This window comes from Phoenix dactylifera, chromosome 1 (assembly GCF_009389715.1).
Source record: "Phoenix dactylifera cultivar Barhee BC4 chromosome 1, palm_55x_up_171113_PBpolish2nd_filt_p, whole genome shotgun sequence".
Lineage (NCBI taxonomy): Eukaryota > Viridiplantae > Streptophyta > Magnoliopsida > Arecales > Arecaceae > Phoenix > Phoenix dactylifera.
Window position 1 is genome coordinate 25,788,229 of NC_052392.1, and position 27,084 is coordinate 25,815,312.

At 37.1% G+C, this 27,084-nt stretch overlaps 3 protein-coding genes and 1 long non-coding RNA gene across 5 annotated transcripts; all 4 read right to left on the reverse strand.

Moving 5' to 3' along the window:
* Positions 1–534: 534 nt before the first annotated feature.
* Positions 535–13,500, reverse strand: LOC120112039 (pyruvate dehydrogenase (acetyl-transferring) kinase, mitochondrial-like). Its single transcript, XM_039130625.1, has 6 exons — positions 13,069–13,500; positions 11,560–11,818; positions 11,191–11,371; positions 10,517–10,664; positions 9,333–9,543; positions 535–883 (listed from the first exon to the last, which is right to left on the reverse strand). The coding sequence occupies exons 1-6, from the start codon at positions 13,315–13,317 to the stop codon at positions 825–827; spliced, it is 1,107 nt and encodes a 368-aa protein (XP_038986553.1). The 5' UTR covers positions 13,318–13,500; the 3' UTR covers positions 535–824.
* A 7,983-nt stretch (positions 13,501–21,483) lies between these two features.
* Positions 21,484–23,033, reverse strand: LOC120111496 (DEAD-box ATP-dependent RNA helicase 7-like). Its single transcript, XM_039128570.1, has 6 exons — positions 22,926–23,033; positions 22,745–22,805; positions 22,499–22,670; positions 22,310–22,406; positions 22,129–22,223; positions 21,484–21,898 (listed from the first exon to the last, which is right to left on the reverse strand). The coding sequence occupies exons 1-6, from the start codon at positions 23,031–23,033 to the stop codon at positions 21,709–21,711; spliced, it is 723 nt and encodes a 240-aa protein (XP_038984498.1). The 3' UTR covers positions 21,484–21,708.
* A 224-nt stretch (positions 23,034–23,257) lies between these two features.
* Positions 23,258–23,856, reverse strand: LOC120112048. The gene is made up of 3 exons (XR_005513557.1): positions 23,840–23,856; positions 23,376–23,566; positions 23,258–23,284 (listed from the first exon to the last, which is right to left on the reverse strand). It is a non-coding gene; the product is annotated as an uncharacterized LOC120112048 (long non-coding RNA).
* Positions 23,857–24,358: 502 nt separating this feature from the next.
* LOC120112041 (zinc finger BED domain-containing protein RICESLEEPER 2-like) lies at positions 24,359–26,925 on the reverse strand. Of its 2 annotated transcripts, XM_039130635.1 has the most exons (5): positions 26,602–26,925; positions 25,039–26,391; positions 24,698–24,947; positions 24,517–24,599; positions 24,359–24,428 (listed from the first exon to the last, which is right to left on the reverse strand). In XM_039130635.1, exons 1-4 carry the CDS (start codon positions 26,761–26,763, stop codon positions 24,526–24,528), a joined length of 1,839 nt encoding a protein of 612 aa, XP_038986563.1. In that variant the 5' UTR covers positions 26,764–26,925; the 3' UTR covers positions 24,359–24,428; positions 24,517–24,525. The 2 variants fall into 2 exon arrangements, with proteins under 2 accessions (XP_038986563.1, XP_038986560.1); XM_039130632.1 differs by having other exon boundaries at positions 25,039–26,925.
* Between the last annotated feature and the right edge of the window lie 159 nt (positions 26,926–27,084).

The window sequence follows — 27,084 nt, forward strand, 5'->3', positions numbered from 1 at the left end:
TGTTTTACTTTTTTTTATCTTTATTTTTGTATTTATATACTCACGCCATCTAAAATATTTATAGACGATCGTGATGAAAAACTAAAAAATATTTTCAAAATTTTATTTTATTTTTAATTAAAATAAATATGAGTTTTATTAATGATATTAGAAAAACCGTACCTATGCAAAAATAGTATTTTATGAAAATACAAAAATAAATATAAATTTTAAAACGATACTTATACAAGAGCACCCATATGAAAAAACCAATCATGATATTCTTTGACAGGTGGCCTAGGACTCACAAAGCTCCAATAACTGGAAATAAGACTAGCGTTTCTTCGTATTCAATTAATGTTTCTTTTTCTTTTTTTTTTTGAGAACTAGTATTAGGTTAATGCTGTGGTAGATGCCATATATCTTCCCCATTAGCTTTGCAGAATTCCAACCATCAAATGAGCTCCCATGAACTCATCCACAATTCTAGCATACTAATGAATTAATCACGGCAATACACTTCCAACTTCCAAGGAGGCATCATTATGGATGGACTTTCATGGGCAATGCCAGCAACTGAAACTTCCAGCATGAATTGAAAATATATTTACAGCAGTTCTTTCTTTTTCTCTGGTCCTTTTGCTCTACTCGAAAGAAAATCAATGTCGTGAAATTCAGTAGATGAGAAAGGGTGAACAAGTATTCAAATTGGATGCTGCTGATTTTCGAAACATATGTGAATCAGCTGCAAGGCCTTTTTAGTAACAAAGCAAATTACCAACTTCCCACCCACCCAATGTAAGAATGAAGCTTTCTCATGGGCATGATTAGAATCAGGTATAGCGTTATGGAAGGGGCTCCTGTGAATCTCCTAGTCGGGACAAGTGAAGGTAAGCATCAGTTCCTGCAAAAGTAACAAATAAGGAATCAGAATCTCAGCACAAACAACCGGAAGCAATTGGAACTCAGCAAAACAAAGGTTCGTATATCAAAGGAAAAATCATGCAAAAAATCCTGAACTAATTAAAGGTTTTCAATTTCCTCCTAAACTTTAATTTAGTGCAATTAGATCATCGATTCGTTCAATTTGGACCATGGCTATAAATTCTGTCTGGCTGTCGTGTATAAGCAGGTCTCCTCTTCTACCATACAAGCAGGTCTTATGACATCACGTGACAATTCCGTTGCTGCAGCCAGACAGAATTCTTAGCAGTCCGGATTGAAAGAATTTAGACATTTGATGACCTGATTGCACTAAATTAAAGTTCAGAAGAAAATTGAAAACCTTCAAATAGTTTAGGATTTTTTGTGTGATTATTCCTATATCAAATGGTAAGCAGTTAACATATAGATGCGTATATAAAATTAGATGAACTACATGTGTCAAATGGATCGAGAAAAAAATGAAAAAAAATGTAGAGGTATTTTATGCACATCTGTTATAGGCCTATATCCAAAGGAAAAGAACAAAGAGAAGACCACTATGTTCCCACATTGGGGAGAGAGAGAGAGAGAGAGAGAGTATATCAGCCTTCTTCCAATTTCGAATAAATATTGAAGTTGCATTTTGATTCCTAAAGATCCTGGAATCCAATGCCAAACACCATAAAATTTCCAAAAGGAAATAGAGCACATAAGAAACAAGGGAAAGAAACCTTGCTGCACAAAAGAAAAAGTTATGCCTGCATAAATTTACTGTTCATTAGCCTAATAAATCAACTATAATATCCATTAAGCATGCTTAGTGTAAAACAAATTGGAGACTCCATTTAATTTTTGCCTTTAATAATGACATCTACAAACAAATGAAAAATAATAGTTGACCCAGCACAAATGAGCATTAAATAGAGGTATGACAAGACCATCCATGGTCTAGTTAATCTAAAACCTAGAATGATGTTTTAGATAACAAGACTGCATCATTTCAACACCATTGTCTGAGCATATGACAACCACCTTTACCTTGGCAAGGAACAGAAACAGGTGTAATGAACTAATGATGCAATTTGAGAAACACGATAAACTCAGCTACTACTTTTCGAGTTCCAGAAGAGACATGAATGCTCTCACTAAAACACTAAAGGAATAAATGAAAAATAATAGAAAGGAAGAAACTGCCAGTGATGCCATTGAACTCCTAAATGTCCACCACAATTGTGAACAACAAACAAGGAATGTATATTGGAGATTTTAAACATTTAAGAATATGACATTATGACCTGTGGTGGTGATTATAATAGAGGAGAAACCTTCAGTAAGTTAGAAACAATCGAAGTCATTACAAGATAACTAAAAGCTTTCCTCTTACTTTCTTTTTCTTTTTTCCATTTTTTGGTAATTATTCCTATTTTTCCATGAATGGGCAAGACAAGCTAAATTAAGTCAACACTAAAAGTGATCCAAAGCAACATTAAGTGAGAGCCCAAAAAGAGGCCACAAGGATTAGAGTATTTAACTCCAATAGGCAAAAAAGCTAGAACATTCATTGATGTATCAGATACTGGGTAGGAATGGACAATCCAATGAGTTGTATCTTGTCTAAACATCCTACTTCTCAAGTACAGGCATGTGAATTTCGGGAGTCTTGTACTGAAGCTTAAGGGTAAGGGATCTGCAGGAATCAAATGAGGTCGGTATAGATTCTGAAGCAAACACATAGGCCAATAAATGTGGGAATTGGAAAGAAATTGAAAAAAATTCAACATGCTCATCAAAGACCAGGATTGGTCAGGAGTGGATGTTGAAAAAGCGTAATTGGTCAAAGAAAGAGATGCTGTGTATGAATCACTCACATATTCTTCTGAATTATATGCACCCGCGGGACTCATTTTTAAAACCGGTAGAGATATGCAAGAACAAACCGAAAGGATTATAAGAAAGATTAGCATTTGTTCGCCAAGATGATCCATAAAGATTGGTTATGCGGTTTGATTGAAATGAGGTGAGAATTTACAAATGATAACTACCTGGGATTAAATAGGAAGGGTCTTCAATTGGATTACGAAAAGGATCTTTTTGCTAGAGAATTTCATACCATTCCGGGAATGGAGAGCACAGATGTTATAGGCTCAAGGGGTTTCTTTAGGGAAGGATATTTTGAGGCATTTCGCCATTCAGGCCATCCAAATGTCTTTTTTAATGTGGCATTTCTTTCTCACTAATTAGTGCACTTTAAAATTATAATAAATAACTCAGGTTTATAAAACCAAGATATAGATCAGTATTTTCACACACTAAAATATTATTGAAGATTGTGTTAATGCGATATCAAATTGTGTCTATATTATACATCCATGTGTATGTACTAGTGTATATGTCAAACTATGGCATAGCATGTGCTGACAACTGACTTGTTTGGTTTGACTATAAACAACAAAGCCAACATTTATTTTTTAGTTCACGGCACAAGACAAATCCAGATATTGAGAGAGTAGTTATGATGATAAGTGTCCTTTTTATATCACAACATTCTAGCTAGGGTAGCATGGAATACAGAAAACATAGACTTATAGTAACACTTAGTTCAGTCTGCAATAATCATGAGTTCTATGGAAGGCTGTATCACTCCAAACCACCAGATTCGGGGCGTACCGAGCCATGCCGAAGGCAGACCAGTACGATTCCGCCCCTTAGTTTGAGAAACCGGTGAGAGAGGAGAGAGAGGAAAGGAGGGAGGGAGAGGGGGCAACGGAGGGAGAGGGAGAGAGTAAGAGAGACAGAGATAGCTTTCGAAGAAAAAAAAAAAAAAAGCAGCCGAAGCACTTGTTTCATTTCAAAAGAGGGGCACTGCCCCTGTTACAGTGCTTCAGAGGAGAGGGGGCCTCGAAAGCCCTCTCTCTCTCTCTCTCCGCCCCTCCATCCGCCGCCCTCTCCTCTCTCTCCCCCTCCCTTCCTCCCGCTCCCTCCCCCTCCCTCTCCCCCTCCCTCCCCCTCCCTCTCCTTCTCCCTCCATCTTTTCCTATCTCTCCTTCTCCTTCTCCTCTCTCACTGGTTTTGTTTTGTCAATATGCAGTGGAATGGCATGGCACGATATCGTACCATACCGTATCGTACCGCCAGCCTACAGGCATAATTGCCAATACTGGTACTTTTACCTATATAAAAGAATTATTATTTGGTTCTAAGAAGGAAAACAGAAGATTCAAAGTGCTCCAACAACCAAATAGCTGAGCCAAGTAAAGTGAACAAGGAGCAAGTGCATGTGCATGGAACTAAGGCTATTCATGGTTGAAGCAAGGGTACCCCAAAACTCAGTTTAATTGTTGGCCCCCTTGGCTATACAATATATAGAGCCATAAATCCCAAGATATTGGCTGACTGGCTATCGACACACTGGCCAATGTTTTCCAATCACTTTTTCTATTTCCTTCATTGGATTTTCTTTATATCCTTCATTTTCTAAAAATAGTTATTTATTTTGGATTTACATATTGGCCGAAATTTTGATATCTTGATTTTAATATATTTTCTAAAATCCCAAAAAATCTCAGACCTTTCCAAATTTTCCAACCACCTGATCTCAGATGAGATAATTTGACTCTTCATTACCCAACGAGATGACCGAGATCTCAGCTTTTAAAAAACTTGGGTTAAAAATGTAGGAGGCCTCGCAAAAGTATGGGTATAGTATGTTAAAGAACTACTAACAGTATGAAACAATAGAAATACTTATTTATCAGTGGTCATTCTTTTTATAAGCAAAAACTGTTATTCTGCTTTAGGATGAGAAGGACTAATTAGCATGATTGTGTATTTAGTGTCATTTGGTGTGCCAGAACAAGACATGTCATACAGTACAAAAGAAGTTGAGGTTTACTGACCATTCAAGTTAGTTCAAACTACTAAACAGCATATCAGTTGATGCACGAAAATGCAGGTATTCGAATATTGATGCTGGTAAATCAAACAACAACTGGAAAAGCATAATTGAAGTGCAATGACTTCAGATAGATGGATTAGACAAGACAGGAGACTACAACCAGATATTGTCACTTATCCTTCAAAGTCTAGAAATCCTAATAAAACCAGGCTTTAGCACATATGCAAAGCAAAAGGAGCACAAGGTCGTTTAACATTATTGGGATAACCATAAATGTTTCTACATATAGTTAAGAACATATAAATAATCTAATAGAAAGTTCCAAAGTCCAAAACAAAGTGATCTTCTGTGTTTTCTAACTTTATTAATCTCTAGCCTGCTTGGCACTTAATAATAAAAAAAGGCTTGATTTGGAAATCCTTGAAAAACCTCATCTTGAGGGCCTTAGTCAAACAAATGGAACCGAAAGTCCATCTTCACAATAAGAAAAATTATGATTGTATTCACCTAGAAAAAAACCAGAACCATCACAGTCCACTCGATACTTTCTCATTCAACTTCACTCCATCACTCCAATTTTAGCTTTCAGTCTCTTTCTCACCTCATCGACTAACAGCATATCCAAAACATATCCTCACCTCGAATACCATCATTTAGATCATCTAACTCAAGTATAAAAATAAAATAGCTAAGGCAAAACTTAGTACTTATCTAAGATAACTAGAAATTCATAAATGCCACCCCAACAATCGCAATTACGTTAAACAAATAATAGCAGATATTAGCATTATACGAGATTGCAAAGTACATGGCAAATTTGCACTTATTGTCAAAGCTCATTGTTGCAAAGTAGATAAATTTTCATAATTAAATATGGATGTGCAATTAAACTGCAAGGATTGAAGAGAGGAATAAATATATTACGATGACATAGGCATGTCCTTAAAAAAAATTCTAATAGGACATTCTAGAGAGGTGCTTAAACATGTCTTATGGGTGTATAAAAAGAGTGGATGATCTATACTAGAATTGATGAAATTTGTGCAAACCAACGTTGGCGGAACCAACCCGAACCGGCCAGTTTCGCCCGTTTTGAACCGTACCAGTGGACTGGTACGGTTCCGGCTTCGAGAATGGGCCGCGTTCTCAAAGCCAAAGAAGAAGGAAAGAGAGAGCAAGCGGGGGAGGAAGGGAGAGGGAGAGAGAGAGAGGATGCCGGCTAAGGGCCAACGGAGCCTACGAGGGGGCCGACGCCGGAAAAGAAGGGCCGCTTAAAAAATTTCGCGATTCGTAAATGAAGTCGGCAAACGATTTCTGAGAAGGGTCGAAACAGGAGTCGACCGCTTAAGCGGCCCTTCTTCCCCGGCGCCGGCCCCCTCGAGGCCTCCGTCGGGCTTTGCTGGGCTCCGCCAGCCCTCAGCCAACATCCCTCCCTTCCCCACTCTCTCTCTTTTCCTCTCTCGTTCTCCCTCTTTCCCGTCTGTTCCTCTGTGTCGGTACGGGCCCAGCACAGCACGGCGAGGGCCCGTACCAAGCCGTTCTGCCGAAAAATTGGTACGAGGTCCGGTACCGGTTCCTCCGACCTTGGTGCAAACAAATTTGGAAAATTTTGAAGTAACTTGTTATGTGAATAACCGGTGGATAAGGAATATATAGCTGACTCTGAGTCCTATGGAAAATAGTTAATGGCTAGGACTATGATTATGTTAACTATAACCTATACTACCATATAATTGAAATAAGTGGTTTATCTCCACCCCAAATTCCCTCAACTATGGGTGCACCATGCTTCGACTCCACTAGTAAAAAAAAATAAAAAAAAAACTTAAGCAATAAGGCATAGACACCTCTTTTTGAGAACCATCCATACCATGCCCCACCTGAGAGAGTATACTTTCAATCCAGTGTGGCAGAAAGTCGACTCGCCCATAGTTTTCCTTCTGCCATTTTTTTCTTCTTTTCCAGAAGGGCAAATGGATGGCACACTCTGAATACTAGTTATATATAATGGGAAAGCCCCAAAGTCCAGCGTGTGCATTTTCGGACTCTGAGGCTTTGTATGCTTTGCCTAGGATAAGCCAAGCCTAACAATTCACAAAAAAAAACACTAAGGCTTTCTGAGTTAAATGTAGGGTCCATGCTGGAAACTGAAACTAAATCCATATATTATCTCAAACCGGTGGACACAAAGTATCTAAATGTTTGTTCTCTTTGGTTATAAAACTACCCTGTCCTCGTATAAACAGAACTCTTCCTTTAACAAATTACCCTGAATGTTTGCTCTCTAATAAATGGCCAAAATAGAATGAAAAAATATAAGCTAAAATATAAAACTTACTTATGAAACTTGTTATAAATAATTATGAATAAAGGGCACAAAAACATCCATCAGGTGCTCTTTCATTTTAACCAATCACATACATCGTATGTGTTGAGTTCTAGTTGAATCAAGGTTTTAATTTTTAAATATTTGTGGAACGGTGGGGCATGCCACCATCCCAAGTGTCAAGATGGGACAAGTTGGGAGATGGACTTGGATGGGACATCCGCTATCACGATTGTCAGCACACAAGATAACATGTTCCACGAAAGATGCAGGATAGCCCCATCCCCTGGTATTAAAAACCTTGAGTTGAATTATATTAAAAAAACTAGATCAAAATATTCTAGTTATCTATACAATAGGAGCAGGAAATGGACTGCAATGGTGCAAGATATCCACCATCCATAGTGTCAGTATACAGGGCATCCCGGTCCATGGAAAATCAAGACAGGCCCATTCCTTGGCATTCAAAACCTCAAGTTGAATTATATTAGACACTACAAGATCAAATTACTCTAATTATCTCTACCATTATTAGAAGCCACTTAATTTTCACTCACTAAACCATATTTTTCCTGCCTTCTATATTTTCTGAATTATCAAATTTGCCCTATGTTCTTGTGTGATCTATTAACCAATCCTTCAGAATAAATTGACAATATAAAATAATAAAGGCTTAAGATATGTTCACATGAAAGCATATATAAGTTTTCCTAAAAGGCACTAGCTTAGCGTCAGAACAAACTGGTTCAATTATGTGCCATCTCTGATCTGATTTCCTGCAGTTCATACATGGTTCTTTTTCTCAGCCCTATTCACCCTAACTAAATGCCTCACCTGACCCTAAATCCCCTGCAGAAGAATTTTAAAACTCATCTATTAGTAAACCAACCCTTATGGCCCCGACTAGTAAACTGGGTCGTATCACTAGCCTAGAGATCACTGAGGATATCCACATTTTTCTGACTAAGCAATGAGGAGTGGTGGCTGCTTTTGCAAGCTTCTCATGGAAAGATCTGATGGTTCAAATTTTTCATAGAGTGGGAACGGAATACAAGTTTCTAGAGGAAACATCTGATATTGTCCTGAAGATGATCATGATGCATTACAAGAAATTGAGACAACTGGTTGAAAGAAAGAAGGTATTCTGCTTTGAAGCATGGATGTGGATACTGACACAAAACAATTAGAACATGCCAAAACAACAAATTTTGAATAAATGATATACAAATATGACAGGGATATGACGATAAATGGATTAGATATCTTTTTGCACATATAACTATCTTACATATAATAAGAATTAATTCTCATCTGGTCTATTAAAAATTGTATAGTTCTAGACATTCCTAATCTTTTTTTTTTGCTAGGGTTGTTTTCTCTCTCTCGTTTAGGCACAATGATGACAAAGGTCAAATTTGGTTTAGACAACTGTGAACTTGGATACCCCACCGGGCTCAGCCCATGACTTGATAGACCCAAAATATTCGACACATGTTCAGGATATATCCAGAATGTATAATTGTTGTATCAGATACCAATTTCTATAAAAAACACTATAGACAAATAGACGCTCACAAGAAATATTCAACATTAACCAGGCTGCAGGGGTACTGATTACTGTATGTGTCAGACATAGAGCACCAGACCAAAAGTATTTTGAGATATATTCAGGATGTGTCCTTATCACCATCTTTGTAGCAGATACCAATTTTAGAGAAACATATGGAAAAATTATGATATGATAACTATGCAACACATATTCCTCAATATTTTACCATATCATGAAGAAGGCCTTCCCCCCATGCAAGGATAACTAATTACAAGAGGAAAACTAGTCAGAGTATGCAATTGCATCTAAGGTTTCTTTGCATCTGTGCATGTGCTGATCAGCTCCAAGTCTTGTCTTTACCATGCTATGCCAATGTTTAAGGATCTCTCCAGCTCAGTGGATTAGTAAATTCAAGCAAAATGTCTTAGTCATGACTCATGACGTATTAATAGCTTTGCGTGTTTTGACACTAAATGCATAATGTTTTATGCATGCTTCCCATGCGACATCTTAATTACCAAAGGTAGATTTATGCTGAATCACAAATGACAAAAAGAAATTGAGAGAACCATAGGAACTGAAGACAACAGAAAGAAAGTTCTGAACAAGCATTTAATATGGAAAGGCAAACATTCAATTTAACAAGATAATCGACGCACCATATCCTTCCATGGAAATAATTTGGAGATCGCCTCCAAAATATCGAGCATAAAGACGACTGATTGGAAGTCCATAACCATATCCAGCCATAGTAACCCCTTCATCTACTCCACCATAATTTTCATCCAGTGGGTTTTTAGCAGTACTATAAAGATAAGTAAAAATCTTTGGAAGGCCACTTCTTGGAATGCCACCCCCTTCATCTGATATCTGTGAAGAGAATTAATCTATAAGAATCCAAGACTTATAAGCATGACTGCATAATGCTCAGATAATCAATTGCTCTAAGCTGCACAAAGCTGATAACCACGTTTTATATAAAGAAGACATGAAGCTGGTCTTGAGTAGCACACAGATATTCCATGTGGCAAGACTTAGCTGCAAGAGTGGACATGTTTTATGTGAAGTATGGAGATTGATTGAAAAGTAGTAGTATTAAAATAAAGGTTGTTGATTCAAGCACAGGTCAGCAATCACAAAAAAAAAAGAGTAGAATTTAAACCCAACATCGATTGTGCAAGCACTTGAAAATATCTATCATTACTTGGAAAAAGAAAAGGGCTGAAAAGGGGTTAAGTACTTGTTTTTGGGAATCAACAACATGGTGAACAAGAATTTTAGTAGATCTTTGCATGTTCAATGAACAATATCCATTTTTACATGCTTTCCAATGCACTAAGTAGTAAAAAGAGAACATCACAGATCAATTATCAAGAAATTAAATAAAAATTCTTTCTGATTAAACATGAACTTGACGACAAAATATTAGTGAAGACTGCTTTAGTCATGAAATCAGTCAACAAGAAAAAGTAGGTGAAGGCACAGTATTGCCTTCTATGCGTACAATTCATTATGAGAAAAGGACAATAAAGTATAGGTAAACTATGATAGGAACTAAAAAAAAGAGACTAATTAAATTTTGTTTGTATTTCAGCTTTTTTCATGCATTAGATCTGCAAAGTTATAGAGCTCTAACCAAAAAAATAACATGAAAAGAAATGCTACAAATACTAGCATATTTAAAGGTACAGGTAGGAAGGTATGTTACTTAAAACAGGGCAAAATACCTCAAAATTCGAATAAAACTTGAGCATCTAAAGCTGTGCCACCAATCTTGTGATTATCAGGCTTGATTACGTGGAGAGCCAAGAACTACAGGTACAAGCAATTATTAGATGCATACCTTTATCGTGACATCTTCTATTCCATCAGCAACTATAATTCTGATAGGAGGAGCAACTTTGTCAGAATCCATAAATCGTTCTTGAACTGCACGTAACGAGTTTTTGACCAACTCAAACACCATGAGATGCAAATGTGGTGGAACATATCTGCATTTTTAAGTGGAAAAAAAATTAGAAATCCAAATTAGTTAATGCATTTCATGCCTGCCACATGCCCACATAATGCAGAAAATTCATTAGCAAAAATCAATTTGTACATTTTACAACGGCGGAAAATCAATTGTGTTCTTTTGCACAGATATGGATTTGATTCAGAAATTATTCGTTGACATAATCAAACATCTGTTTCCCACTTTAAACAGAAAATAGAAATTGATGCATGACAAAAGACATACATTTTCCACATTCATCCCCGTCTTGAAAGATATGCATGGATGCTAAGGTAATGCCAAAAGGATCTCTTAGCCATTCCAAATCCACATATTCCGAATACTTGGCACACCAAATTCTTCAGCAAATTTATCAAAGGCGGAAAAGAATGGCACATAGTAAAACCTAAACGACTGGACTGGACTGTGACATTCTGAGTACACTAGCATAGCTCCCAAAGAGGTAACAATAGGTAAGAACACAAATCATTATGGTTATTTGATAAGAAACAAATAATACTTACGGAAAGGTGAAACTTGGATCTCCGTAAATGTTAACCTCAGGAGCACTCCCATATTCCCGTAAACACATACTGCGGGCATCCTCACTAGCTACTTGGGCCACCAGCATTGGAGACATTCTAGTGTTTATTAGACCAATACAGCCAGGTGCTGGGTCAGGATCATGCAAACCCACATGCTGCCCTGAATATTCACAAACATCAAGGTTTCCTTAGTAAATTATTGACATATGTTTCCCATTGATGTTTACAAAGCACGTCCTCAAACTTCTCCTAAGATTTCATCAGAGTGAGAACTAGTCAAATAAGAGTAAACAAAAGTACCAAACACCTACACATATAAAAGGGAAATGGAAGCAAAGTTATACTGACCTATAAGCATACGGATTCCGATTCTCGACATGTAAAAGCGATCAAGAAATTCATGGATTTCTTCCAGATCTGTAGGCACAGCCTTCAGATTCAAATCTTTCTTCAGCTGTTGTACACCTAGAGCCATTGCTGGTACCACGTTATTATGCCTTACTTTTATCATCTTGATCATTTCAGTGAAAGCCAACTCATCACTTGTGTCCTTGATTTCTGGAAAGGATCGAAGATCACGAAAAGAATCCACATACCAATCTCTCACCTTAAAAAAGTCAAGACCAATTAGTTTTCAAAAGACATGTTTCAAAGCAAAACACTTAAAATAAAGAACCATGTATTGTACTTTAAAAAATAAAAAATAGCAGTACCATATTCAACATATTTATCCAATTGCTGGAAGACTATAACGATATCTGAAATTAAGAAAATATAACTCATGCAGAAATTGATAGCAAGAATATCAAAATCTATGAGGATTCAGTGGACCAATGGAGAAAGTAACACGAGACAAGACCGTATGGGAAAAATACATTCATCTGCAAATTGAAAACTAGATATAGTAGCAATCAAAACATGTCTATAAAGTAGTGATATTTTAGGTTTCTCTCTGCACACTTTAACAATCAAAATACCATGTTACGAGTGAGGCTGAAGGATACAGCTCAGATACAAATCAGGTGAACTTAAGGCATTATTTTGATGCATCAACAACCAAAGCATAACTGCATAATTGATCCCAAAATCCTCCAGACACCAGCTACTACTCAAGAAGTGCGCATTTTTTATCAAATCCAAATCAAACCACTGATACAAGCAGTAGCTGACAGCACCGATGAGATCCAAAGCACACCAAAGAAAGTGAAACTGAAAAGAGTTGAATGTAAACACCTCAACTGCCTAAACGCAGTCTATCAATGAGCACAGAATGTTCTAAAACATCAAATACTGATAGAGCAACAATATAATTTTGCAGAATCAACATAAATCAGGACAAAAGCCATGTGAACATAAATGCAAAGATTTCTTCCAGCAACAAAACAGAGCACAGAAGGAATACCCTATGAAATATTTTATTTTCAAACATCACGCTAGATTATCTAATCCATATAAGTTCGTATAGCTCTTCACCAACCATAGTTTATATTTCAGGTATCTATAGCCCCCCAACCCTCCCGCCCCCCAACCAAAAAACACCATAACTTAGAACAATCAAACAGAGAAAACTTTATGAATCAAAACATCTCCAAAACCAAAGGCGGATTTGGAAGTCACAAATCCAAAGGGAAAAAACATGCATGAAAAATCCACATAAAACTTCTGCAAAACAAGAGAACATTCTCAAATTCAAAAAACCTTCGCAGATTACTTAAAAAATGTAAGAAAAAAAACGAAATCCAGGCTTTCATCCGAAACCAAAGTCTTCAACTACTTTCAACACCAATATCTCCCAAAAAAAATCCCCCCAAAAACAGCAAAAAATATCGATCCACCGAGATGAAACATATCATATACCTTTAAGACGGCGGGCTTCACGGACAACCCAAAAGGCAGGCTCTCCAGCTCAATGGCCCTCCTCGCGATCCTTATGGGGAGCTCCTTGTGGAGGAACTGGGCCGAGATGAGGAGATTCTTCTCGGTCGGCCGGGCCCCGAACTCCATCATATACCTCAAGCTCACTCCCGTCGGCTTCATCGCGCCCCACCGCTGCACCTCCTCCGCCAACGCCTTCGAGAACGACTCCGCTGCCTTCTTCACCGCCATGGCGATCTCCCCTACTACGCCAAAGAAGAATACGACGACGACGAAGACGATTCGAAGGACAGGATTCGCGACGGAGGAGACGACGAAGGCATCGACAGCCCTCTTGGAGGCGGGGTTGAGAAAGAAGCGTGGGGAGGGGAGGGGAGGGGGTGGGGGTGGGGAAGCGGGGTACGAGTTACGATTAGAACGAGAGAAATGGAAGGAAATGATTGAGATTGCGAGGGAGAGGTCCTTTATAATAATTTTGCACACGGTTACTTTAGGTTTTCTCCATACTACTATTTTTAAATCCTTCATAAAATGAACTCTAACCATGGTTAGGTTCGATAGCCGAGGGGATTACAGTGAGATTGCAATGTGGATTACGAAACGGATTGGGTTGGAAATATTGGAGAGTGAGAGGTCCTATTGGATAATTACAATAACTTAATTTTATTATCTTTTTACTTCTTTTTTTATATCTCAGCTGTAAAGGGCGTTAACTGGAGTAGGGTTTGGTAACCGGCTGGTGAGGTTAAGAGGCATGTGGTGGAGCGTCCCGCCTGCAGTTATGGTGGGGCCCACCGCGATGACACGTCGGGAAGGACAGAACCCGTCTGTTTCCCGGGTAGTGAAAGAACGTGGGATTAGGCGTTGTGTAGGGAGGACAGGTTTCCTGTCCGACTGCACCGAAATTGTGAAAAATGTCTGAGTGTTAAGGAGCACATGAGATGCACGTGGGAAGCCATGGGATGGCTTGGATGATCCCCTTAGCCTGGTTCATGAATTCTCTATAAAAAATTACTGCTATAAAAAATTTTCGAAAATAAAAGTACCAAAAAATATTTCCAAAATATAACCAAAAAATACTACATGAATCTATAAATACTTATATAATATAAAAATAAATATATTTACCCCAAAAAAATTTGCTACTATAGAAATTTGATGATTTTGAAGTATTATATAAATCTTCTAGTTAGGGTTTACTTGTGATATTAGTCCTCAACTAAATTGCATGAGGATACAAGATATGTCCATTCAAGCATTTAATGGCATGCATTCAATTTGCCAAAATCTAGTATAGATGATGAATGCACTTTTGCTTTTATTTGATGCACTTTTCTCTCACTCCATGCGGGAAGAAGTAAATTACAAACGTATTCATTATATTAAATGTCATGGAAGTGCAAAAGGCAAAGTAAGCATAACCTTGTGCCAAAGAAAGTCAAGTGTAGTCAACAATTCATTCACGCAAAAGGTTATTTACAACCCTTGATGCATGTCTCATCCAAATAGCCAGATCGGCACCTTTTTTTTATTAAGAATTTGTACTTCTGAATTTAAACACTCCAAGTAATTGACTAGTATATCAATCATGCAAGTGAGTTCCATCTCTCAATGATTTATGATATAGAGGACTATCAAAGAGATGGAGCTATTGATGCTTATGATGTTGTATCTGATGCAAATGCCAAAGTATTGGTTGTGGGCTCCTGCCCACTCAGTCATTGCCCAATTCTCGCAACAAAATTTATTGCAGCTAGGAGTGTCCTCCCCATATGTTTGCCAAACTTTTTAGCAAACAAGCTAGTCTTGTCAAAGATAACTCTCTGATTGCTTTCACTTGTCTTCATCCATGTTTATAGTGTGTTCAGAATCTCCAACGTGAAGCAAGCCAAATAATTGCTAAACCTAGTTGGCTATTAAAAGGAGTCTGATGTATGATTTCAGCAGACAAGTAGCCTGAACCGTGCGATGTGTGTTTGTGTATATTGGGAAGAGCATATAAGGTGGTCCAATGATGGGTGGACAATGTTGAGGCCTTTGGGCTGGACTTTGGAATGCCTTTCGTGTTAATTATTTTCTATACTGCATGCACCATGTATCCATGTATACCATCAATCATAACTGCTCATGTCTGTAGCAGTGCACGGAGATACATGCTTGATGAATAGGATATAGAGGAACGAGCGGCTATGATTGGTAGCATGCACGGCCACGTGGTGCATGCTGCATAGGGAATAATTTCTCAGGTCCAAAAGAAAAAAGTGTGCGGTCGGCACCCAAGCAGAATCCACCTAGGTGATGTACTTGCTTCAAAAACCTTGCAGATAAAATCTCTCTCCCTCTCTCTCTCATGGAATGCAACTATGCAAGCAGGTTGGAATAAGGGTTAGATGCCCGAGGAGATTAAGATCCTTTGAGCTTCAAGTTGTTACATGAGCATGGGTTAGGCAATCCCATGCATGCATCTATTGATGCTAAAGGAACCTTTTAGTCTAGTTATTAAATGGTTCAATTTACATCACCTGTGGAGCATACCCCATAAGGGGAGCATCATATCTATAATTATTCTTTGCCGCCACCATCAAAGGGCAGTCTAATAATATATGCTGATTTTTTTATACATCAATTGCATATATTATAGTGCCAACTCTTGGGTTTACTTGTTGACTCTAGTAGTCTTTGATGGTCAAGGATTATATAAGGACAATTTAATAAATTTAATTTATTTATGTACCGATGGAAGGGCAATCGAGTAACCATTTTACCGGAGTTGTATTTCTTATGAATTTAGAGTTCAGTTTTGGATACATAGATGCAAGCAAGTATGTAAATATAAATTCATGTTGCAATCCATTTTTTTTCTTAATTTTTGAATCCTACTAGTAAAACTACTTTCCATCTTGTCGATTCCTTAGAAAATGTATCACATAGTTGCTCATCACTCTAAATTGGTATAGCACGCATGAGATGGTTAATAGTTGCTGCCATTCAAAACCTACAGCTTCCAGTTGTAGGTTTGTAGAGGTTTAGACTCTAGATTATTCTAATAATAGAATATATTAAAGTTATGATGATAATAATATAAATATATTATAATCATAGTATGTCGTACCGGTCCAAACTAAGCAATACAAAGAATATCATACCGTACCAGTTCGGTATCGATATCAAATACAGATGGTATACCAAAAAAACTCTGTACCGTATTGTACCGATACTATACTAGTGTGGCACCGGTATGGAGTCCAGTACCGAAATGGCGAATTTTGATTGTAATTTTATTGGACATCCAATTAACCTATGACACTTGGCAAAAGGTCAGAGGTTGACTATCTTTTGTGCTTATTGCTTTAAGGCAAGAACAAGTTGGCTAGTGCAGGTGACATAAGATAAAAATTTAATCACCAACAAGAGTGTGAATGTCTGGCCCTTCTTAATTTTTAATTCAAGATAGTAGAATTTATATTTCCTAAAGTAGGATAATGACTTCTTGGAAACAAACTTCCGATGTGTCAGGTGCTTGTTAAATAATCAGAGAGTGAGTGCCATGAGAATAATCATATATACTTCAACATCACAAGTTGGATTTTAATAACCAGCTAAGGTAGCAATCCTGGATCCAGTTCCAAAGTCTAACGAAGTCCTAAGTGGGTCACGTCAATCCAAGTCCAGCTTAACATAATTCCTCCAGCCTTGATCAAATATCTAAACCTAGTTTTGATCTATTTATTCACTTGGTTTATTGAGTTAGGTCATGCTAGTTCAGTTCTAGACTTGTGGGGTTAGACCCAACTATTCTACTAATTTTTGTTAAGGAAATTCTCAATTAGATTGGTTCTAATCTAAATTTATCGAGATTCATACTAGTTTCAGCTTCATACTAATTTATCTAAATCTGCCATACTATCTCATCTTCCTTTCAGGAATCCACAATAACCGCTTTGAGAACTATGCAAATAGATGAATGAAGTTTGAAATGCTTTGAGAAATGTGTAGAATGCGATCTAACGGTCAACATCAAAAAAAAAAAAAAAATCAACCATCCATGAATACTATGAAACAAACTCTGGAGGGTATCCATCAGAAGGCCACTTTAGCCACTTGCTTTCAGAAAAGCAGTTGAACGCTAGGGTAGGATGACATTGCCGGCTACACCACACTTCAATATTTTATCCTATTGTTTTATTCCATCTAAGACAAAAGAGATCCATTTCTGGGCCCCGGTAAATAGAGTCCGGCAAGCAATGAGAATCTACATGAGTTCCTCGTGACAATGGCCTAGTTTGTTGAAGCCTTGTCAGATTGATTAAGACGTTAAACAACTGCTCTATGTCGAACGGTAGGCGAATCATTCCCAGCAAATTCAGTGTATGTTTCCATCTCAAGTGAGGGGTTCGACCCTTTAACTTTGGTAATCCACTAAATTAAGAATCTATCTAAAAAATCGAATATTTTGATGCATAGACCAAAAGTATATAAGTACCATAGAGTTTTTAACCTATTCAGTATGAAACAATTATTTCTCAAAGGATGAAACCCAGAACGAGGGGAGGTTTCTGCGCACAAGAAGGATAGGTGTGCTCTGGTACCATGTTAAAATCCTATTTAAAAATTTAGATATTTAGATGGATGAATTCAAGAGTATATAAGCACCATAAAATTTTTTAATCTTTTTGATGTGAGACTATTATTTCTTAACATACTCTATTTATGAGGACCCATATGAATGTGTGTTTAGTTCCACATCGGTTATTCATTAGATAAATCTTGAATACTTATATAGGATCAAAAAATACAAATAACAACTTCTAGCTAGTTTTTTTGGATAAGATTTTAGGTTGTAACAAATGGTATCCGAACGAACCCGGCCTATAACTTATGTGAATTAGAGAACACTGCAGTATGGGCTACGGACTGATCATGGTGTCTAATCCTATCTATATAAGATTAAAAAATTTAAATAATAATTTTGACTAGTTTTTTTTGGGGGGGGCAAGATCCTAGATTGTGAGACCACCATAGCATAAAAACAGAAAGCAATCCTCAAGAAATATATATTAAAAGGTAAATGGCAGAAAAGAAAGAACAGTGCAAAAGAGTAATGAACCTCGTATTAGCCATTTGTCTTGTAGCCTTCCACTATTTAAATTGCCTCGTTACGAATCTATCTGAGATCAGACCGTGGGCCCTAATTTTGAGCGCTGATGCAATGATAAGGAACAGCATTCCATGCTCGGGCTATATGGTGACGTATCTTGCAAAATAATGAGCACTAAACTATGTGAACTGAGGTACTTTTGTCAAAGTTAAAGGGCAAACTAACACGCCTCCACATTCTGGTCTCACACCGCCGCCTGCATTCATTCTCTTTACGAGTTCAGTGCACGTTGAAAGAAGCAACAGAAAAGCAGCTGCTTTAAGCGCTACTAAAGATATTTTTTCAACAAAGATGCGAATTAAAAAAAAAAAAGGTCGGTGATTCACTGGCTATCTCCGTTTGTTTGAACCTATGATCTTTGGTAGGATTCACATTCTAGTCTCGCACTAAGAAGAAACATTCCATGCTCAGGCTACATGGTGACGTATCTTGCAAACAAAATAAAGGCAAACTAACACATCTTCACATTCTAGTCCGGCACTAAGAGGATTCACATTCTAGTGAATCTAATGAGCACTAAACTAGGTATGTGGACTGAGGTACTTTTGTCAAAGTTAACACATCCTCACACTAAGAGGATTAACATTTTAGTCTCGCACTAGCACTAAGAGGATTCAGATTCTAGTCTCGCACTAAGAGGAAAAAAAGAAGTTTGCTAGCTCATTCTAAAAGAGATTTGCAGTCTTTTTCATTTGTCCAATTTAGAGACAAAAGGTCTATCTTCACTTTATCTGATTTAGAGATCCTAAGTTTTATCTTGATCTGAGAAAGAAGCTATTTCCAAACATTATAGCTAAACTCCTTTTTTTTCTCTAAAAATTAGGTTACAATTTGAGATGTTGTGATCATAAATTAGGTTACACTCTAGTCTCACACTAAGAGCAAAAAAAGAAGTTTGCTAGCTCATTCTAATAGAGACCCTATGTCTAGAGATTTGCATTCCTTTTCATTTTGTCCAATTTAGAGACAAAAGGTATATCTTTACTTTGTCTGATTTAGAGATCCAAAGTTTTATCTTGAATTCTTGATTTGAGAGAGAAGCTATTTCCCAAGATTACAGCTAAACTCTTTTTTTTTCTCTAGAAATTAAGTTACAATTTGAGATGTTATGATCATAATTTTTTTACTTTTCATTATAAAACCAATAATTCAGAAAAAAAACTGGATTGTTTTGCGGATAAGTAAAAATTAAGAATAACAATGACAAAAAAGTAGTTATATCTAAAGATTAAGCCTTAAACTTAAACAAATAATAAAATAATTATTATTATTTTATTTGAAAGAAAGTGAAGGAAAGGAAGGCTTCTCCATGAGAGAGGGAATGATCGTCCTCCTACGTCATATTCACCGCGGCATGCTGATCCGCGATTACTAGCCTTCAATGCCTTATTGAATCTTGTCAAAGTGGTTTATGGATGGATTCCGTGGTAGTCTCTGACTCCCTCCAACTCAATCAATATCAACAACATGTCGTGACCATGACGGTTAGGCCGACTACTCTACTATACTCTACTCTACTATACTCTACTATAGGCTAGGGCTAGGCTACTTCTAGCTTCTATAGTGAGTGGCCCTTCCGCTTTGGTATAGTTGTTGTTCGTATTGTACTGAATTGAACACATATCAAATAAAGGCGATCAATCAGTAGTTGCCCTTCTCTGGAGGCTCGTGATCTTTTTCGTTGCCAGCTATTCTATTCTTCTACATAAATATGTAGACATGGAAACATTTTGATCGATCTGTCCACATCTGAAGACAGTGGAAATATGAAGCCCAATTTGATTTTTTTTTAGAGTTTTTTGCTTGAATGCCCTTCTAAAAATTTAAATTTGCTTGAATATCCTCTTAAAATTTATATTTATTTCTATATATTTATAAAATACTATTTTTGCACAAATGTCCCTAACATAATGGTTATTTTAATACCGTTAATGAAAACCATATTTATTTTAACTAAAAATAAACTAAAATTTTGAAATTATTTTTTTGTTTCTTATCACGATCGCTTTATAATTTTTTTTTGCGCATCTACTTATTAAGAATATTTTAGTCATTTTAATTTGAACCATTAATTTTTTAACGGCGTTAAATGATGGAGGTACATATGTAAAAATAAGAATAAAAAATAGAATAGCAAAATAAGTATTTTTGAGGGTGTATATATATATATATATATATTAATTTTGAAAAAATATTCATATAAAATTTGATATTTAGGAGACATTGATACAAAATAAACTTTTTTTTATTAAGAAAAAGAACCCAATTTGATTCCGACACGGTCTGGAGGGAGACACCCAAATCCAGTTCGGGATCCGGACCCGGACCCCGACCCCGACCCCGACCACTCGCTCCGCAGCGAAAGCAGGAGGGTGGTACGTAGAGGTGGCAAAATATGACCCGACCCGCCAACCCGACCCGTGTTCGACCCGCCATAAACAGATTTAGGTTTGGCCTAAACATATTCGGGTCGTAAACAGGTCGACCCGTTTAACCTGTTTATTAATTGGGTCGGATACGGGTTTTAAATGTCTGATCCGTTTAAACCGTTTAACCTGTTTAACTGTTGGGCAGGTTAAACAGGTTAAACGGGTCTAAACAGGTCGGGTTGGGCAGGTTAAACAGATTGGGTTGGATAGGTCTAAACAGGTTAAACGGGTTAGGTTGGGCAAATAGGTTAAATAGGTCGGGTCGGATTGGGTAAACAGGCTACCTATTTATTAAACAGATTAAACGGGTCGGGTCGGATTACCTGTTTAATAAACAGGTCAGGTTCAAATAGGGCTGCAATTGGGTCGGGTCGGGTCGGGTCCTGAGTGACCCCGACCCGACCCGGTTTTTTGTTCGGGTCCTAATTTTGGACCCAGACCCGACCCGGTTGAAATTCGGGTCGGGTCGGGTCCTGAGTGACCCCGACCCGACCCGGTTTTTTGTTCGGGTCCTAATTTTGGACCCAGACCCGACCCGGTTGAAATTCGGGTCGGGTCGGGTCGGGTCGATGCCGACCCCGTCGGGTCATTCGGGTCGGGTCGGATCCGGATCCGATCGGGTCCGGGTTTGGGTCCGGTCGGGTCCATGAGATGAACAAGTTTTAACCCCAGAGCAAGCAAAGTTAAACAATTGTTTTCTGCAAGCCAAGCCTATTCACACATGCAACCAATACGGAGGAGTAGAAAAAAGCAAACATTAGATGGGGGATGCTATGCATTGCCAATATCTTGCACTAGCCATATCCAAGCTCCAGATGTAGACAGTATCTTTATTAACAATGACAAAATCTGAATTGTAAATTGTCTTAGCATCCTAATAATTCATTTGTTGAGGTCTAGTAGTTGAACAACATAATTCTTTGCCAGTTTACCAAAACAATGTATATACCGGGATTGACATTTCTGACAATCACCAACACCGAACTTAGACAATAGTTCGTGTATTGGCACCCGAATACAGAAACACTAAATAAACTAAGGCACAATTAAAACACAGACCGGATAATTTCTAAATGGTACATTCAACATAACTTCAACGAATGCATTCACATCATCAGCAGGCACATCAAACACCGCTCCCACTCCATCAGCGGTAAGAGAAAGGCCCTTCACCCCGCCAATATTTTCATTAGGCAAGACTCTTCTCAAGATACTAAAAGCAAACCTGAGGTTGATATCAGAGAAACCAGAATCAGATAAGGATCACTATAAGACTAATTTTCTGGAAAAATGATTATGGGTCCACCATTCAATACAGAATGTCATCATGCCCTTTGTTAACGAGCAATTGATGTTTTTAGCAAGCATGGAAAAGAATGTTGTGTATTTTTTTTCGAATGGTTATTTTAGAAAAAAAGTAAACTGCAATTGGTGGGAATCAAGTTCTATACTTACGCTGGTGAGTCGATTGTCTTTCCTGCCTGAAGAAGTAGGGTTACATAGTTCTCAATAGAAGAGAGCAGGGATCTTTGTTTTATGTCAGTGTATCCCTGCAAAAGGAAAAGGAACTTATCATAATGGTTGGAGGATTTTTAGCAATATTAAGAGCTCCGGAGAGAATAACAGTATTTCTTACTGCAGCCTTTGCCAGTGCTTTTGCAAGTAAATCCACAGCTGATAAACCAGAGGAACTCAAAAGTTGCTCTGCTTGTGACTGAAAAACTGGAATCACGCTGCATTATAAACCAAAATTTACGCACTGAGCTAACAATCAACATATATTTATTAAAGGCAATTCTACTTTTTCAAGTAACAGAAGCATTACCTATCAGAGATGTTTGAGATAGCTTTAGCCGCATCAGATCCAGCAGATTCAGCAACATCAGCAGGTTGCGGAGGAGAGATGTGCTCAAATTTGACACCTGATTCTCTTTCTAATCTAGAAATGCTATATGAATATCTGGGCTCGTATAGCAATATAGCAACTCCAGTATTGCCTGAGAGTAACTTCGATCTGTTAGCAACTCATCAAACTCCAAAATCATTATTGAAATCAAAAGTGATAAAATACCAGCCCTCCCAGTTCGCCCTGAACGATGGATGTAGGCTTCAACATCACGTGGGGGCTCACACTGAGAAATGTAAACATAGTTATTACCACCCAAATAATTAATAAACCAACCTTTTATTATGAAGTCTGAAACTTATAGATCAATAACTAACATGACACAGTCCAGGATTTACATGAATACCTGAATAATCAATTGCACATCCTGGATGTCTAAGCCACGTGCAGCCACATTTGTGGCCACCAAAACCAAAAACCTGCCTGACCTAAATCCAACAAGTATGACCTGCATAAAATCAACTCCTACAAATTATAAAGGATTATATTGCTGAAAAGTCACTGAGGCAGGTGGTAAAATTTATTAGGTGCCTCATGTGCATTCAGCGTAATTCCAGGTGAAGCATAATTTTAATATCATCATTACTACTTACTTCCCGTTGAGCTTGCACTATATCTCCATGCAAAGCCCTCGACCCAGGTAATGATCCAGCAAGTTCAGATGCAGATTCTTTTGTCTCAGTAAAAATAATGGTACGGCCTCCACTGAGCAAGGAAATTTTGACATAGAAAACATTTAGAAAATTTAGTGCAGAAAAGGAAAACAATAAAAATAAGACCGATAAAAGCTACAAACCGGCTATAACAGTGAATAATATCTGGAATAAGTTGTACTCTTGCTTGACGCGTACAGGGAAGAACAAGATGTCTAACACTGGCACTAGCCTTCAGCTTCTCATTACCAACAAGATCGGCAGTTTTCTTATCAAGTTTCAGAAACCTTTCATGAACTGGAGTCTACTTGACAATCTGCTGTATCCATTGCAACTAAAGTGCAAGCTTGTTAAAAGAGTAAAGCTTTGCCTCGCTTTCATGACATTAATTTTCAACTTATATGCTCAACCACAGCCACTATTAACTGGGCTGCAGATATAAAATGAAGCCACCACATGACATTCATTGGAAATTGAAGATATTTTGTGCATTGTAGAAGCAAGTCTAGTTGAAGACCATGGTTTCAGATCATCAAAACCCAAAATAAAGTGAAATAGATTGTATAGATGCTGGTGTATAGATTGATGATTTAGTGCTTTCAAATACCTCAACTTTCCACTGGGAAAGAGATGCTCGCAGGGCAGAAGCAAAGACAGTTGCATTCCAAGGCAATCTCTCTGATTCGATGATGATTCCTCCATACTCATCTTCATAAGCATCCAAAACCTGGAAATACAGGGGGGGCAAAATCTGGTGATTGAGACAATGTGTTAGTGGTGTCAATGTGTCATCAATCATCCTAGTAAAATGAAAAAACTAGGGTTCATTAAAAACTAGACCTGCATGAAGAATAGCAAAGAAGGAGAGTGCTCAAAAAGAAACAATATTTAAAAGAGCTGACGAAGAGCTGACATAGTACAAAAAGGGAAAGCAGAAGATATTCATGTAGAAGGATGAAGCTCAAAAGTTGAACCAATTTTTCACAGAATTTTTCAAAGCAAAATTCAACCCCATATGACAATCCAAAAAGGATGCATCATAGCATCAACATCATATTCAGTGAATTTTAGAATTACATAACTAAGAACATGTATAATGAACCACAATTTTCTTCATCCATTCGACCACAGCTAAAAAGGATCACCCGCACGGCAGAAACAATCAAGAACATCAGTTAAGATAGATTACCACCATCCTGCATAACTCAAAGAAGCAACGTGAGATGATGCAAATTAGAGAATTCAAATGTCAACATAATAATGAAGATGATTGTTACTACTTACCAGCATAAGCTAATCATCGGTATTAATATCAACAACAGTTTCGTAATCTTCAACCTTGTATTTTGTATGAGGAGGTGGAATATCTACAAATGAAAAAAATACGAAATTAAAAATCTCAAAGTTTCTAAGCACTAGTACAGCTGGTACATGATAAAATTTATGAATGTTGTAGAAATTGAACCTGCAAGATGAGGCAAGCTATCTCGAAGCCAATCTTGTGCGCATATCAATACCTCAACCGTATTCGGAGATAGACTGCTACGAAAATCATCCAAAACCCTGCCAGCAGTGCTGAAGGCAGACTCAGATGCAACGGTAGAAACGGGAATTGCCAAGATATCACGTACCATCCTAGACAATATTGGATATTTAGATTCATTGAATTTCCAATACTGTAGAATGTCAAAATTTTGATCTTCTAATGGATGAACCTGCTCCAAAAAATTAAATAGCAAGTCATTTTTATTAGAATTATTGACTAATAATTTAATGTAAGCATCCAAATTAGAGATCGTAAAATACCTTCTCTTCCAAATAGGTCTCTAATTCTGACTTCGATGGTTGGGTAACTTGTACTCCGTGGATGAATTCTTTATAGCCATGCATAAAACGATTCTCATGTCTTCCACCTTGGGATGTAGACACCCTCTCATCCACTTGAACAAGAGAGACATTTGTGCCATATAAAATTGCATAATTATCATAAAAAGTTTGAAGAACTTCACGCACTTTGTTGATCTCAAATGAAGCACGATCACCATTACCATGGATTGTCTGAAAGCAATAAATAATAAGATTCATCTTATGTCTTGGATCAAGAACAACCCCTACAGCAAGAATGTGAGAGCATTCCTTCCAATACTTGTCAAATTTTTCTTGCATCTTTAAAGCCATCATCATCACAACTGCATTCTGACTTCTAGATTCTTCAATCAAGAGCATATTGATTCTCCAAATTTCATAGAAATACAAATTTGCAGTTGGATTTTTTGTTTGTGAAAAAACTTCAGTTATAAGATGAAAAACCTTTAAGAAGTTACAAATAATAATGCCTTGAGACCAATCTTCCTCAGTTGGCGCATTATCAAAATTAGGATCCCGGGCCACAAGTCGCATAAATACATCCTTGAATTCTATAGCATCATTTAACATGAGATATGTAGAATTCCAACGAGTAGGTACATCTATGCATATCCTTTTCTTACCATTCATCTTGAACTGTTTCACAATTCCCATAAACAATTCCAACCTTCCTTGAGATGATTTTATATATTTAACAGCCTCACGGATCCTATGAATAGCACCCTCCACTACCTTCAACCCATCCTTCACAATCAAATTAAGAATATGTGCACAACAACGCACATAAAAGAATTTACCATCCAAAAGTAAATCTTTTCTAAATTGTTTTTGAAGTTCTGTTGCTACAACTGTATTTGCTGACAAATTATCAAGAGTGATTGAACCCAACCTTTTCTCAATATTCCAAGATAAAATACAGTTAGCTATAGCATCACTAATGACTAAGCCTGTGTGTGGTGAAGGAACCAACTTAAAATTGATAATATGCTTTTTCAGTTTCCAATCATTAGTGATGTAATGTGCAGTCAGACACATATATCCCAATGTTTGATTTGATGTCCACATGTCCGATGTTAAGCTGATTCTTCCACAGTTCGTCTTGAACAAATCTTCAAGTCTTCGTTTTTCCTTTTCATAAGTTTTAAAGCAATCAGAAGACAATGTTGTCCTTGAAACAATATGAAATTCTGGTCTAAGGTTCCTAATAAACATCTGAAAGGCTGGATGTTCAACTGTTGTAAATGGCATCTCTTGTAGAATTACCATCCTTGCAAGGTCCTCACGACTTCTTTCCTGATCAAATGAATAGGGAACTAATTCGTTCAACGGAACACCATCTTTCGAAGTCACAGTGCCTATTAATATTTTCTGTTTCTTATCATGAAATTTTTTTGCCTTACAAATATTTGTATGCTTGTGAAGATGACTTGTCCCATTTTTTGGATCAGCTGAAAAAATAAAACGACAATAATTACATTTAGCCTTGTCCTTTTGGTTTTGTACCTCACAATAGTGATTCCATATCTCCGATCTCTTTCTTTTGTTCGTTTTAGAGCTATCTGTATTAGAAGGCTCTATAGCTTGAGAACTACCACAACGAAGTACACTTGAAACTTCAGCCATATTTTCATTGCTATCCATCGTAGACATTAACCTATTTTGCATAGAAATCAATAAAAATGTATGAGCATAAAATGCAACTTTATAGATGCATATAATCTAAGCTTTATAATGTCTATCATGTTATTGCATGCATAAAAAAATCATGATCAGTTTATTTACAAAATTTAAGCTATGAACAACATTTCAGTATTCCTAAAAGCTGAAGTAAATGCTATGTCATGTAGTTAACTATTCAAAATTACTGACAAAGTGACACTACAGACTTCATATAACTAAAGCGTACTTCATATAACTAAAGCAACTTTTAAATAGTTATAAAATGGAGGTAAATATGATTACTAAAGCACTAAGAAACTTAAAATA

Bases quoted from the DNA above. Each gene is read 5' to 3' on its own strand.
- LOC120112041 (XM_039130632.1), bottom strand. From the start codon at position 26,763: ATGCAAAATAGGTTAATGTCTACGATGGATAGCAATGAAAATATGGCT. The intron at 24,948-25,038 runs GTATTTTACGAT...TTTTTGGAGCAG, and splicing joins AGACCTATTTGGAAGAGAAG to GTTCATCCATTAGAAGATCA. The intron at 24,600-24,697 runs GTTCAATTTCTA...TTTCATTTGTAG, and splicing joins TAGCTTGCCTCATCTTGCAG to ATATTCCACCTCCTCATACA.
- LOC120111496 (XM_039128570.1), bottom strand. From the start codon at position 23,033: ATGCAGGTCATACTTGTTGGATTTAGGTCAGGCAGGTTTTTGGTTTTG. The intron at 22,806-22,925 runs GTATTCATGTAA...TACATTTCTCAG, and splicing joins ATGTGCAATTGATTATTCAG to TGTGAGCCCCCACGTGATGT. The intron at 21,899-22,128 runs GTAAGTATAGAA...TATCAACCTCAG, and splicing joins AAGACAATCGACTCACCAGC to GTTTGCTTTTAGTATCTTGA.
- LOC120112039 (XM_039130625.1), bottom strand. From the start codon at position 13,317: ATGGCGGTGAAGAAGGCAGCGGAGTCGTTCTCGAAGGCGTTGGCGGAG. The intron at 11,372-11,559 runs GTCAGTATAACT...GTGAATATTCAG, and splicing joins CGGAATCCGTATGCTTATAG to GGCAGCATGTGGGTTTGCAT. The intron at 9,544-10,516 runs GTATGCATCTAA...TTCTCTTCACAG, and splicing joins TAGAAGATGTCACGATAAAG to ATATCAGATGAAGGGGGTGG.